Below are 15,430 nucleotides of genomic sequence, written 5' to 3' on the forward strand. Positions count from 1 at the left end.
TATATGTGGCTTTAAAAACAAGTGATCACATGCTGGAAGGATCCACCATAGATTGTAAGGTACAATGTCAATAACATGCTCTTATTTCTTAATAAATTTGGCTTCAGGCTAATTGTGTGTTTTCAGTGTCAAGACCTTTTCAGTGGATTAATGAACCATGCCATGTTGTGGTACCGGTCCAATTAGGTTATCTCTGCTGAGACTGAATTATACTGCTGCTCACACTTATAGCAGATCATTTAAACCATTTTCTAGTTTAGTAAGCATTTACAGCAGCATAACATCCTGTGAAAATTAAGATCTTCATAACATTTATAAGAGGCTTTTCAGGATGTTTTTATCTCCTACACTTGCACACCATATATTTATGGTGTGTTCTGTGTCCTTACTTTAAATTTGATCTATAATCACCCTTGTCTGACGCTGCTGCACAAAGCAGAGATGCACCTATAGATGCACTGTGCTGTGGCTCTCTGGCTCTGTCAGGGTTAAAACTCGCACAGGCTGCAGCCGCTGGAGGAGCCTGAGTGAATTCAGCCCCGAGCAGGATCCCGTTCACAGTCACAGGCGCCGGCCAGCCAGCACTCACACTGTGAGCAGGTAGAGGAGGAGAGGAGGTACCGAGAGCCACTCTCAAGTGTCTCTACTTGTTGATTCGCCCCAGGAGAGGTGGACAGGACGGACTGGACGTGCTGATGGTCCGTGCAAAACTCTTATAATTTTTCAACATGTCGCTGCGTAGCTCATGATGCCTTCATCAGCACCAGGCGGAGCGCCGGAGAAGTGGACGGACAGAAGAAGTTTTAACGCGTTTACTCTTGAAATGTTGCTGATGTCCGTCCATGAGCTGAATCGGGACATAAGGAAGACACGTATGTATAATTATTATTTTTTATTATGTTTAAACCTATGTTCAGCTGGGGGCTTTTTTATTTTGATGAGGTTTCATAGCCTGTTTTTAGCCCACAGCATTACTTTGACAAGTGTTTGACTTACAGTAGCTGGCCATCATTGCAATATTTAGGCTCCTACTGCCAGCTCATGTCGGGATATTTATATACCGCATGTCCCAAAGTGCTGTTATATTGCATGACTCAGACATGCGCCAAAGAATGTAGTAATTATAGATCAAATTAACTTTATATATCGGTAGAAATGTTGTATAACACAACACTTAAACTGACTTCTGTGCTCTGGTCTTATGTTGTGTTATGAGCTCTTAATCAAACTTGATGTCAGAGCGACATTTCCACGCGATTATTCAACAACTAATCGTTGAATCGGGATTGATCGCTGTCCCCAAACCGAAGCTGATCCCCGTTTTTCAGCACCGGTGTCCGCGGACAGCGGCGGACAGCAGATGCGGGTCTAAGCAGAGTGACAGACAGGCGTTTCAGCACCGGACAGCGCTCCCAAGAAGTGGAGTCCAGTTTATCATTGGCCGGGCTCTCCATCCTCACCCCCACCCCTCCACCCTTGTCAGCAAGAAAAGCGGCTGTGCCTCTTAAAGCTGATTAAAATATCTATTTGCCTCTCTGATGAGTGGATAAACCACCTGACATTGCTACTGTAGGACACGCGTCTGCTTCACAGCGCCTGAATAATTTCTTTTCTTTTTTATTTTTATTACAGTCACAAGAAGAAACGAGGAGGGACCCTGATGCGGTCATCTACAGGACTATGTCTTCTTAAACTACCGGGCTGCATCTTCCAGTCTTTTCAAGTGACCGAGTGACTTGAGTGAAGATGATCAAAGCGGGGACTCGGGTGGCGACCTCGCTCCCACCGGCTACGATGGACATCATCCGAAGCAAGACCCAGACCCGCCGAGTGAGACTCAACGTCGGTGGTCTTCTCCACGAAGTCCTGTGGAGGACGCTGGACCGGCTTCCTCGCACAAGACTGGGCAAGCTGAGGGACTGCAACACCCACGACTCAATCATGGAGATATGCGACGACTACAGCTTGGATAACAACGAGTTCTTTTTCGACAGACACCCAGGCGCCTTCACCTCCATCCTGAACTTCTACCGCACCGGAAAATTGCACATGATGGAGGAGATGTGCGCCCTCTCGTTCAGTCAAGAGCTGGACTTCTGGGGAATCGACGAGATCTACCTGGAGTCCTGCTGCCAGGCCAGGTATCACCAGAAAAAGGAGCAGATGAACGAAGAGCTGAAGAGAGAGGCCGAGAACATGAGGGACAGGGAAGGAGAGGAGTTTACAACCACATGTTGTTCCGAGAAGAGGAGGAAACTCTGGGACCTCTTGGAGAAGCCAAGCTCATCATTTGCTGCTAAGGTAGTGTCCAGCTCAGCTTTTTCTTATTGGCACACTACCAGGGTCAGATCTAGTGAAAGTTGGAGGTAACTTGAGAGAGGGTGGCACTGTCATGCAGGCAACAGGCCTATAATGTTTTAAATAATGAGTTCTAGATCAGGAAACGGAGGGAAGGCTGTTTGGTACTAATGATTTATGGTTTAAATTTAGAAGATAGTTAAAAGACAAAACAAAACAAAAAGTGAAGTATGGAAGGTTTTAACAAGCAAGCAGAAATCTCTCTTTGAGACCGGCTCAGATCTGATGTCTGACTCTCTTCTAACCTGAAGCAGTGCTTTTAATCTGTCACTTTCAGCAGCCGCAGTACAGGAGAGAGATTGAGAGGTAGACAGAGAGAAAGATGCTGATGTATCTCAAAGCTGTCTGAAATGTTTTGCTTATTCATATATGAATGGATCATATGACTTTGAAAACTAGTTTTGTTCCTCCACTTACATCAATAATACTTAACTAGCTGTATGTTCCTCAGAAGAAAAGACTGGCAAGTCAGTTAAAACCTCCTTTTTTCTGTTTACACGTGACAGCCTTCATTTATTGGTTTCTGTCAGGCCACTGGTCTCCTGAGGTAATTATTAAATGTTTTCATTTGCAACACCAGAGTGGAAAAAAAGTGGTGACACTTTTGTCGTTTAATCCATGTCGGGATAGAAAAATAAACTCCACTGCACAATATTTTTAGAACATCACATACTGTAACACCCCCTTTCCTTTCAGCAGTCTTGGCTTCATTAACCACCCTTGCCTTATTTCCAGTCCAGTATTCAATCATCCAGCTCATTAACAGGCTCATAGCTCACACTCCAGGAACAGTTCACTTACTTCACTTTGCTGGATCAACGGATATAGTTATGTTAGCAACATTTTAAAGTGAACTGACCAGGTCGTGTATTACCAGTAGAGCAGCTGTTTGGGGGAATCTACACATTAAGAGACGTTCCCCTTTTCGGTCATTCTACATTTAACAGAGAGCATGGCAAAGAAAAACAATTCAACATATTAAGTGCTATATTTCCAGTGATTATGCCCGTGAGTATGCAATTTCAAATAATTTTACCACATGCCGTTGCTTTATGAGGTTCAAAACGCATGAAAGTGTGCACAGAAATAAAAAGCGCAATAGAACAAGAGACCTCTGATAGCATTCCAGCCCCAAAATATATGATGGTCAAATCATTAGTGGACGAAATTTCAAGCACCTCCTTGAACATATTCATGGGTACCTGCATAATTTATTTAGCTCATCTGTTGAAAGAGCCTGCTCCATGTCTGACCTTGAATTAGTGAAGCCCTTAATTATTCTTGTTAATTATTCAATCATATTGCTTAAAGACATGCTCCTTTCAAGACTCTGTATCCATCGGTTCTCTCTTGAGCTTTCTGAAACCCTTAACGACACAGACAATACCAGGTCCTCTGGTATTGAACGAAAAAGAAGAAATAGAAGGTAGCTGAAGCTATTAATCATCATTTTATGTCTGCTTAGTCATATTTCAGACTGATACAATCAAAATCTTCTAAACTAACAGAGGGAGCTTTATCTAATCCGTCTCTCTTGAGGAGCAGCAGATATTATTTTTGGAAAGCTGTAATCTGTGTTGTGGTTTTATACCAATCAGACCCTTTTAAAATCATTAATCTTTTAAAAACACACTCTGATCTGCCAATGGTTTTTAATATTGTGGGTCATCATTTTTTTAATTTAATAAGTCACATGATTCGGGATGAGTTCATTTTGATACAGGCTGGTTTATTGCATTTAATGACTCACAGTCCTTGTGTGCAACAGGTTAATCTAAACATATTACAGTAAGTTTAGCTTAGTTAAACTTACAAAGACTTGTGACTGAGTAGAAATCTTCTCTTTTAAATCAAGCCAAAAGATATGCTTAAATGTAAAATGAAGATATATGCAAAGCACAAAAATATTTTGTCTGTCACGTCCATATTTCATGAAATGGAGATACAGTAATGTCTACTTTCAGTTTAGTCACACCATACCCTAAAATAACTTGATGGTCTAAATAGGAGAAAGATATATATATATATATATATATAATATATATATATATATATATAGAAAGAGATAATATTCATGAAAACATGATTTCAGTAAGACTACGTGAGCAAATATATGTTTGAATCTGAATAATTACTTGGTTCTGCTGTTGCTCACTGAGCAGCAAGACTGGAAATTATAAAATAAAGGTCAGAAGCATAACCAAATAATAACAGATTTTTATGCAACAATGTTTTCTTTGCAAATCCATAACAGACTCAAAATATTGTCCAAGGCTCAGTCGTGAATAATCAGCTCTGTTTTTTTGCATTCATGCGATATTTTGGAAAGTAATTACAAACCGGTTAAAAAAGAATCAGTATCAGCTTCATGAAACGCCTCTGGGTTCTTCACATGCGTCATTGTGCGTTTTAGCATTAGCTCGTGATTCTCCTCCGATGTGGCTGCATCATTCAGCTTAAACTTCTTTGCACTGTCGAACAGAGAAATAGGAAAAACAATTTATGTCCTTCTCCCATGCTCATACTAGCATGCTTAACATGAGTATATGGCACACTGTGCTTCCATTAAGGGAGCCCGGAGATTTTTTGAATGAAATAAGCTGTATGGAAGCGGACGTTGTTTGACATATAGGGCCATCTCCTCATGGTTTAGTTTTCCATATGAGACAGAGAACAGTAAAAATGTCAAATTGAGGTTAAATGGTATCCATTAAATGCAGTCTTGTTGCCGAGGCTTAATTGAAGAGTTGCATCGGTGAAATGGCTTGTTCCCAAACACATACTCCGCCTCATTTATTTTTCAGTGCTGATGAAATTTTAATTGCACATTAATAACCCTTGACTTAATTCCGGAGAAAAAAGGTGTGATCCAGAATATCTATAGCTCCAGTTGTCACCTCATCCTGGACCTTTTGGAGTTATAACCTCCCCAAAAATACACACAGGCACCAGCGCTTGCTCTTGACGAGCCATTTTTCATGTCAAAGCGGTGGTGAAGGACACCATGTGTGCAGCCAGTCTGTCTTTCTTCTTGCGAGTGTTGAAGTGTTACTGAATAGTTTTAGACCCACTTGAGTCTGCATTTCCACCATGGATCTGCTCGTTAAATTATTTATCATCACAATATGGACCCCTGGAAACACAGGGAATCCTTGCAGGTAATCATTTCATCAATAAGATATAAGCTCTATGTGTATGTGCTGAATGCCAATGTTGTCATTTTTAGTGTAGACCAGCGTGAAGAAAAGGTTTAGTGGGTTGGAAATGAAATCAGCCTATGTATTACAGCATGTCTCAGCATGCCACTGTTGCTCAGTTCTCTAAGGTGCAGTTCAGTCTCAGAGGTATCACAGTCGCCCTATAAATCACACTCCCAAGGGTTTGGCATTAGAACATTACGCATCATTGCTGTAAACTCTGAAAGTGGCTTTATTTAAATGCCCTGAAAACCTGTTTCCTTCACCAGTTTACTACAAGTGATGGGGTTAGACACGGACACACAATTTTCAAGTCAGAACAGCTTTGGTTATTTCACAATTTCTGTCTCATTACATCACAGCCTGTTCAGTTTTGTCTGTGCTTTTTCTCACTGGTTTTAAAGAGGGCAAGGCCCAGTTGGGGAAATGTGATGCCACTGTTTCCATGCAAAAATCAGGATTCAGCTAAATGTGCATGCTGTGATGTGACAGTTGTGAGGTTGTTAGTTATGTTAGCAGGTCACTATTGATCAAATCTGCTGACATTCATCATAAACAAGTCCTTTCACCCCCCCTACACGAGACTGTGGTGGGCTTGAGCAGCTCCTTCAGCAACAGACTGCTACTTCCCACCATGTAAGAAAGAACGCTACCCCAGGTCCTTCATTCCAACAACTGTCAGACTCTTTAACACCAATACATCATGACCTTTTCTATATATTTCTTACTTGTGAATAATTTATTACAAACCCTGTGTATATGAGCTACTGTGACAGGTGAATTTCCCAGATGTAGGATCATTAAAGTCTATTTTATCTTATCGTATCTTGAGTGATATCATAGTATAATATTAAGTCACCTTTCACCGTTTTTAATATTTAAAAAGATTTTAATATATGTTTGAATAGTGGTATTACAAAGTCATAATACATTATTACCAGATTATCACAATGAATATACATCAGACGTCACATACCTCACACAGTCAGTATCCAAAATCTAAATCACATTCTCATTTTTTTGTTGAGTCTGTGTGAATTGGTTGGAAATGAATGAAAAATGCTTCAGTTTGTCTTAACATTGCAAGTTAAAGCAACATGTTGGAGGTGTTGGAGTATGCTGTGTAAAAATTATGTATGCCTGTATAATTAGAGGCAATTAACAAAAGAGATGCGACATAGACAATTGCATACAGGCACACAAATCAAATTAGATTGTAATATATTCCAGACATGGGAAGGTGTTGATGATGTTGTGAGATTAAAAAACAAAAACAAATTACTACACTGCAAAAAAAATTAAAATTGATATTGCATAGTCAACAGCAAAGCAGATGAATATTCAGTATATATATATATAATGTTTACCTTAATCCAACTTACTGGATCCAGTAAATTGATTGACTGTGGTGATAACTCATGACCTGAATAGGAGCAGGTTCTAGTAGTTAAGTTTTACAGAGTCTAAAAAATAATGTTGACACATACAGATTTCACTTGGCAGACTTTTTTAACGCCTCTACACTCTGGGAATTTGAATTCCCGTCTCTTAAGAGCCTTGCAGCGCTCTCTCTACCCACTGAAGCTTTGGTCCAGAACAGGATGCTGATCTATAAAAACCTGACACTTAGTTCTTTTGGCTTGGCAGAGGCTGTTTCAACTAATTGCATGGAAACTTCTCCTCTCAGCGAACCAGAGACAGCCATGACTAGAGGCAGTTAACTGCACTTTTTTTTTTTTTTTTTTTTACCAAACATCAGATATGCCCGATTGACTTCACTGTAAGCACTTTGCTTTGTTGTTTGTGAAGCCTGAGATTACTCACCCGGCTCATGGCTCTGTGCAGTGTCAGGGTGGAAATATCCATTGTGTTCTGTTACTTGCTGCACGTTCCCCCCTCACGGCCTGAAAGACGACTTTTTGTAAGAATGGGAGGAAATCGATGGCAAAGACATTAAGATGTAAGGCAAGCTGGGTTGGGTGAGGACACACCCTGACCAGCTATTAGAGAGGGACTAAGATGTGTGACTTCTCATGGACCACTGCCTTGCCGATAGCACCGCGTGAGGGAGTGCAGTCACTCGTGCTAACTGGCAGTACTGTGTCACAGGGATTGCAGTGAGACCAGAAGAGACGCAGTAGTATAGTCACTATGATTCGATGGTCTTTGTTGTTATTTTCAGCTGTGTCTCTAAGTAATACAGTTGAGAGTTTCCTCTTGTCCCTTTGTGTTTCTCTCCCTGGTCACCTTTCTTTTACTATTTGTTTGTGTGTGTGTGTGTGTGTGTGTGTGTGTGTGTGTGTGTGTGTGTGTGTGTGTGTGTGTGTGTGTGTGTGTGTGTGTGCTAATAACGAGGCTATCCAACAGAGTGTATTTTATGATTTGTTTTCAAGGGTTGTTGCTGGGTGACAGCAACTCTTCCGTTGTGCTTAGGTGAGCTTTGAATAGCCATAAATCAATGGTGCACAGTTTCCGAGCTGTCAGACTGATTGCAGTGCCATATAATGCCAAGTGGGTTTACACAGAGTCACAAGGACTGTTTTTTTTTTTTTTTTGCAGATTGAAACCAAGTCTCTCTGTCTCTTCCTTCATCTCTTATCATCTCACCCTGTTTTGGTTTTCTTCTAATGTACTCCCTCTTCTCATTATTAAAGTCAAAGTAACCTAATCAGCACATAAGCACTCATTATTTTATGAATTCTAATTAAAGATGAACTAACTCCATGAACAGAGTTAGGTTTTTTTTCTTTTTTCATATACAGTACATGCACAGAGATAATAGCTGTCCTCATATTGGATATTTTCCAAAAGAAAAATTCCTTTTTGTTTTTTTATAGTCAGCTCTCACTTCCCTCTGCGCTCACACTGGATGGACCCAGAATGAATATTTAGTAGCCATGTTCATGAAGAAAGAAACAGATTATTTATATGTTTAATCTACACAAGCTACACACAGACTGGCCGTACACTCACAGGTACAACCTTTTACTAATGCCACCAGCTGTTTCTAACGCCCACAGACATTATATTAATGGTTGGCAAGTTACAAAGCTTGGTTGGAATAGTAAAGTGTTAGAATGCTTTCCTGTTTTGTTTTCTGCTGAGCTGTATTTCATTATATCTCTCTTTACTGCTTTATCCTTATTTTTTTGGGCTGCCCATGAAGATCATACTTATGCGATTACAACCTCACACACACACTACATAGAAGCTCTCCTTTAGACTGAGAGGCATTAGCATTATTGATTTTAATAATGCCTTTGATGCCGTTTGATCAGCGTGTGTGAATGCAAATGCACTACGGAAGAAACAAGTCCCATCAGAGCTTCCTACTAATCGATGGAGAAAAGCTGCTCAGCTGTGAAGTGCATAGATGAGGATTAAATTGTTTGTGTATGTGTTCCACATGCATCTTATTTGCTAAGCTGAAATGATTTCCCCAAGACTTCAAACACTTATGTTGTAATCAGAGCTTCCACGTTGCATTGGAGCCAGTTTCCTGTAACATTTTTATATTCATGTTTTATTAAACTCCTACTGAGAACTATGTTACGGGAAATGTGCTGTTGACAGATAGGAACTGAAGTTTTTATCCAGGAACCTCTCTTCCATTTCCTCAGAAATTACCAATGAATGCTGTTTTGGAGAAGAGGATTCTGTTCCTGTGGTCTATAAATGACTTCCTTCATTGATGGAGGTGCTCTGTTACCAGTATGGACAGTCTGCTTACTTTGCCTGACAGCTACTTTCTTCTCCTTGCGGACCTCTTTCGTGTTTGACTTATGCGACTACACAAATGACCCTAATGCACAGGCTGTCTATACATTATTTCTTTTCCCCTGTGTGGCTGCACTGATCTTGAACACTGTATGAAGGTGAAAACTTTCCTCCGGAAACATTACATTCACACTTCAAGTATGTTCAAATGGCCTAAATTCCAGTTAGACTGCCATGCATGCAGAGAAGGTTATACAGGATTATAACCTTGCACATATCACAAACATATATTATGAATTAAAAACTTAAAACCTAATTTAAACATCATTCACATACACACACAGTGCCTCTCTTAAGTAAATCAGTTTGTGTTTGACTGATGTCACCCCTAATGATGAACCTACAGCACTGCAGAGCTTTTTGGCGTCCTTGAGCACATTGTTTTGATTTCTGTCTCGCAGTTTGTGCTTCAGGCTCACTTCTCTCATCAGGTTTGTTTTTTTGGGGACTGCAGCAAGCAGTTCTGATAAAATCAGCTGTGCACTACCTGCTATCTGCAAGCAGACAAAGTAGGTTAAGTGACTTGCTGGTGGGTATAGTGGAGCATTTAGCAGCTAAAGAGCCAGATAATTCCCTCAGGAAGTTGGTGCAGACCAAAAACAGAGCTAAGAGAGAATATTGGACTTATATTCACCTGGTAGATGGAGATGCAAATTAATGCTTATTTTGCCCTGTATCTGCTGAATGTACGTGTTTGCTAAAAGGTGTGCCAAATCAACTTTAAAGGGAAAAATGTGATGGTCTGTAATGTGTTTACGTGTAGTAGTAGTAGTTGCCAAAAAAAGGTTTAATGTTTTGCTTAGGTACACTTTATTGTAATTTTAGATTCCAAATTGTGGTTTCAGCTTGTGGTAAACACTGCGGTTTTTATAGTATTGGTATTAGAGATGTCATGATTTGACTGTGCATTTACCAAATACTGGCATTAAGAAGGCAGAAGCAACACATGAGAAATAATTAAGATACCAGTCCGTTTTACCAGAGTAGGGATGGCTCCTCTCAACTAGCTGTAGTTCGGAGCATATGGTTTCAAGAAGAGGTACTCAAGTGTAGCCCCTCCGTTGCCCTGCGGTTTCCATGGAGAGAGGTGATCTAGTACGCTACATTAACTTATCACACAACCCAGCTGCGGCAACACTGCATGCTACACATGCCACAAAGACATACACACACATTACTACTAGATAGTATCTCTGTTTGACAGGCCTACAAAATACGTGCTGTATTTTTAGCACAATGCCTTATCTGACTTTCCTGGGATTCCTCACACATCGGTGGATCTGGAGGTGCTCACTGACATTTAAAAAAGGTGAGAGGTCAATGACGAGGGGACGGAGACTCGACTTCTTTGCTGCAGACCTTCATTCATTATTCAGACAGGCCTGTCAGCGGGAGAATATCACTCAAGAAGATGCACTGGAGACTAAAACAGAAGTTTCCAGAGAGTTAGACATTAGAGCCTAAAGCCATCGCATGCTAAAGCTACTTCTTAAGCTACAGTTGCACACCGCACCAAGGTTTTAATTGCTCACTCGGCAGGATAACACTGAAAAGGTCAGTTTCCAGCCACCCGTACAGGAACGACCTGCATGACTGAATAATGCAATGAAATTCTGTAGAAGAAGAAGATATACTTTATTAACCCCACGGACGGGGAAATTCTTTTTACACTCTATTTATATAGATGCATTACACACACATGCAGTACAAGGCATGGACATGCAGTTTTTTGGAGAGAGATGGTGGAGTGATGGGCTGAGATGCCCAGCGAGCAGTTTAAATCATTTTCTGACAGCAGATACATTTTCTGTGGAGGCAGTAATCCACCCCGGACTGCTCTGCGATGCTCGCTTCTTGCCCAAACTCATGAGCTGCATGTGCGTTACCCTAGTTCACCGTGCGGTTACAGCAAAACAAAAAGATGCCTCGTGCATTTTTAAACAGCTACCTCACCATCGTCATGTACACCTCATCCAGGGTCATTTAGCTGTCAGGCGAATGGTGAAAAAGCACAATGCGATGACACTGTAACTGAGGAAGTCTGGAGTCTTTGCCCTTTTGTTCGGCTACAGTGCCAGAGCTCAACTGATTTCGCGAGCTTACATCCACTTCTGGTCTTCACTCCTCAACCGTGATATCCTCCGGTCACTTGAGATGGTTGAAGAAGAAAGCTCACGTGTATTTAAAGGTAGCTGAGTCTGGGAGGAAAGATTGTGTTGCCGTAATTTTTTATACTGGAGCAATTTCCCTCAGAGAACATCAACATCAACAACGGTTTTCCTCTGAAAGTTTCCAACTGACTTTCACAGGAGGAGAAAATTCAACAAAATTAGATTAGAAAATTAGAATTAGATTAGAAATACTTTATTAATCCCTGAAGGGAAATTGTGTTATATAATACTGTATTGTACTATTCCAATGAGCAGAGTAAAGGTTGAGAGAATAAATGTTGTCTCCTGTAGGTTTCCTATTTGGGACAGGACTGGTTACTTGAAACACATTGGCAAATGAGGTTCAGATACTCAGTTTTCCGGGTCCATTAGCTTATTGTTGTGCACCTCCGTTGTGCAGAGTAAACTAAAGTGAAAAAGAAAGTGGTCTGGAGCTTTTAATGATGGTGTCTCTACGCTGCATGGATGTTTTTACTACAAAGCAGACTCTGAAAGTCTTTCTACAGATACAGAAATCAGACAGCATGTAGAGATTCAAACACCAACCAACACAAGTTCACAGCGGCTGCCAGACCGAGAAACAGTAATTACCTGAACTTGATACAGAATCCAACACCTGAAAGCTCCATGGACGAGCAGTCAACAACAGGGTTCAATTAACACAAGATCACCTCCAGCCTCTCACTGCGGGGGAATCGTGTCTACCATGCTAGACAGGCTGGATTAAACAAAGCTTCAGGTTACCATATCACCTTGCATCATTTTGATTGATGCCGGTGACACATTTAGGTATGTCAGCACAAGTAAATAAAGCAAATGTTTAAAATTGCTGGTAGGTTTAGGAGCTGATATGTGTGGAAAAAGGTGAAGCAGAGGTCGCACATGTAATATGACTGAGGGAAAATGTCAGCAGGAATAGAGGCAGACAGGTGAAAGAGAGATGCCCATTGTTCTCAAGACACGTCTCACTCGATAGCTTCTGCTCTTCAGCAAATAGAGTGAGAGCGGAAAGCAAACACAGGGAGCTATCTGTAAATCCCGTCATCTGAACATCTCATTTTACTGCTTGCATTCAGATGGAGATGTGCGCATTCACATACGGTGAAGAAAAACCTTAGATCCAAGTGTGGGACTGGTGCATATTTCAAAATACACTTTGCAAGTGTTGCTCTGCTGCAGCTCTGAGGTTGAGTTCAGCCCCCGCACAGTTTGTGATGCTTGGTTTCTGAAGAAAGTCCCACTGTGGATTTGTGGAGATGTAACTCCTCGGGGGTCGGGGGGGTGATTCGAGTGGGAGTGAGGTGAGAGGTTTTTTCCTGTGTCCCTACCTTTAATGATTGTCAAAGCCAGCAGAAGTAGATGAGATCCTTCTTTCTAATCTCTCTGCTCACCTGTGTGGACCCTAAAAAAGAGCAGCTGTTGCATTACGGATCAGTCTGCACAATACCAGATCGGAGGTAGTGTGTCTGTCTACTGAGACAGAAACAGTCATGAGGAGTTCAGTTCGATTTCTGGATCAATTTGTCCTCCTACTCTATTTTCTTTCTTATGCAACAGAATAACTAATCCAAACAAAGGTAATCAATAATGACAGTGAGCACATTTCTCTTTACAACTTAATGAATTTTGTCTGTAAAACATTAATTTACAGTACAGAAGGAAACTGTGACATTGGGCTATATGCAACAGCTACTATCCCCAGAGAGAGTGTGGTGTTTTTTTTTTGTTTTTTTTTTAATGGTGTTTGCACAAAGAGACATAGAAGGACAATGCAGGAGAGGTGTGGTTCCTAATAAACAGGGTGTTGCTCATCCTAATGAGGCACAGCCTGCGAGGAGTGATGAAGCCGCCTTAGTGTGACATCTAGCACAGCTCCATCACATTTTCTACCTTAGCACCGTAATGGCACTCCTCTCCCTAAGGGGCTTCTATAAATAAATATGCTGTCACACACATGTATACGCATACACACACACACACACACACACGTAAAGAACACAAATGCTTGCACATTTTCCCATCCTTTCTCTGGCTTTCTTCCAAATGCAGTTTCTTCTTTTTTTTGTAATTTTCCCACTCTCTCCACATGAAACACACACACACACACACACACATATGTATCCTTAAATAGACACATTGATGTTGTACTTTAGTTGATTGTTTGTGGCAATCTGGAACCTTTTCATTGGACTACATCAAACTGTTTCCCCACAGCAGACTGTCACAAGCATGTTTCTTTTCTAAATCATCATCAGAGGGTACAGCGTTCATACAGAGGAAGACAGAGGAGGCAGTGAGGGAGAAAGTAATTGGTGTGATAGCAGAGTGTCTGCGGTGATCGTCGGTGGTCTGAAGGTTGTGGTTTTTACAGTGCACTCAGTGCTCCTCGGTGTAGCTGTAAGTGCTTTCTCATAATGTAATATTTACTTGTAAAGATGAGCACTGTATGAGATGCAATTCAAATCTATTTTCTTTTGAGAAATATGTTTATTCACTTTCTCGTCTAGAGTCAGATGAGAAGGTTTGTTACCACTGTCGCGTCTCTGTGCTGAACATGACGCAGACAGTGACCTTAGTTTAGCATAGGTTAACTGGCTCTGTCCGCAGGTAACAAAATCTGTCCACCGCTTCAAAACTGAAGTGTAAAAAAACAACAATTCACTGTTTTATGGAGGTTTATAAGGGGGAATATTTCTTAGGAACTTTCATGAGTTCTTAGAAAATCGCTCAAACCAAGATATAGTCCATAAAACTACATCTAGCACCAATTAAACAAATGTGTTAATTACTGAGATTTAGAGGTGTTTACAGGTGGACTTTGTGACCACTGGACAGAGGCCGGCTTACTGTCTCCCTCTGTTGTTGTGAGAGGTATTGATCTCTCTGCAAGAAAGCAAATAGCTGAAAGTACATGGGCTTGTTTGTACTCTAGTACTGACTGTAATTGGTACTTAACGTGTGTTTAATTTGTACTCGATGACAAAGAAGAAACGATTTCCACAGAAAAGCCACTGAAATACCAAAGCGTAGACAGTTCGAGGAGGTTATAGACCAGCAGAGACAGTACTGCTGTGCAGTCTACAAGCTTCACTGCAGGTAACATCAGATATTAGACAAGAATAAGATAATAGGCTCTTTGTGTGTGGAAAATAATTAGCACGATCATAATTTCTCTACACTTTGGATTTTTAAAATAGAAATGTCTTTATGATAACACTGCGCTGTTTGAGTGTCCGTATGTACTGTATTTACAGTGTAACATACTGTATGTGGGTGTGTGTCTGAGTGAGTGTAAGTGTGTGAGAAAGAGAGAGAGAGAGAGAGAGATGAGGTGGGAAAGAAAAGCTTTTCTAGGTCAACACAGCAAAGAATTGCATGCTTCTATTTAAAACTGAATATAAGGGCATGCTTTCTGCCTCTTTCAAAACGTTTCTGTTGTTGAGGTTTTGGTAAAGCACGTCTGGGTTCTTCTCCCAGTCAGCTCTGTATTTCATCGGTCAGGTCGCAAAGTTTACTGCAAGTTGTCGTCTAAAAACGCAAATGAGACAACAGATGCACTGCCGAGCCTGTCCGTCACCCCTACAGTGATGTGAAGAGGAGCAAAAGTTTAGAATATGTAGAACCCAGAGTGAACATATGGTGATGTGATAGAGGATCAAAGGCCGTGTCCTTGCGGTGTTTGTATGCTAATATTGATGGTAATTATGTGAGACTCCTGTGGTGTGCTGACTGAGGAGGAACTAATGTTCTTTTGTTGTAATTACATTCAGGAGCAGTGCTTTGGGTAGCAGAGACGAGCCATATGAGACTCAAGAGATCACCTTAGTGGTACATGACTCTGTTTGCCAGGATGACACCACAGAGGAAGTCCCTTAGGAGCAGCTTGAGAGCAGTGCGCCTCCTCAGGTAGCTCACCTGTGAGACCCT

At 41.0% G+C, this 15,430-nt stretch overlaps 1 protein-coding gene across 1 annotated transcript in view; it reads left to right on the top strand.

The window, feature by feature from the left end:
- The first annotated feature begins 579 nt into the window (after positions 1–579).
- Positions 580–15,430, top strand: part of LOC104928138 (potassium voltage-gated channel subfamily B member 1) — a 36,741-nt gene continuing 21,890 nt past the window's right edge. Inside the window, exons 1-2 of the mRNA XM_010742364.3 lie at positions 580–872; positions 1,633–2,301. Coding sequence (XP_010740666.1) covers positions 1,747–2,301 — 555 coding nt within the window. The 5' untranslated portion in view covers positions 580–872; positions 1,633–1,746. The remainder of the gene's footprint in view (positions 873–1,632; positions 2,302–15,430) is intronic.

Source organism: Larimichthys crocea, chromosome VI, assembly GCF_000972845.2.
Source record: "Larimichthys crocea isolate SSNF chromosome VI, L_crocea_2.0, whole genome shotgun sequence".
Taxonomy (NCBI): domain Eukaryota; kingdom Metazoa; phylum Chordata; class Actinopteri; family Sciaenidae; genus Larimichthys; species Larimichthys crocea.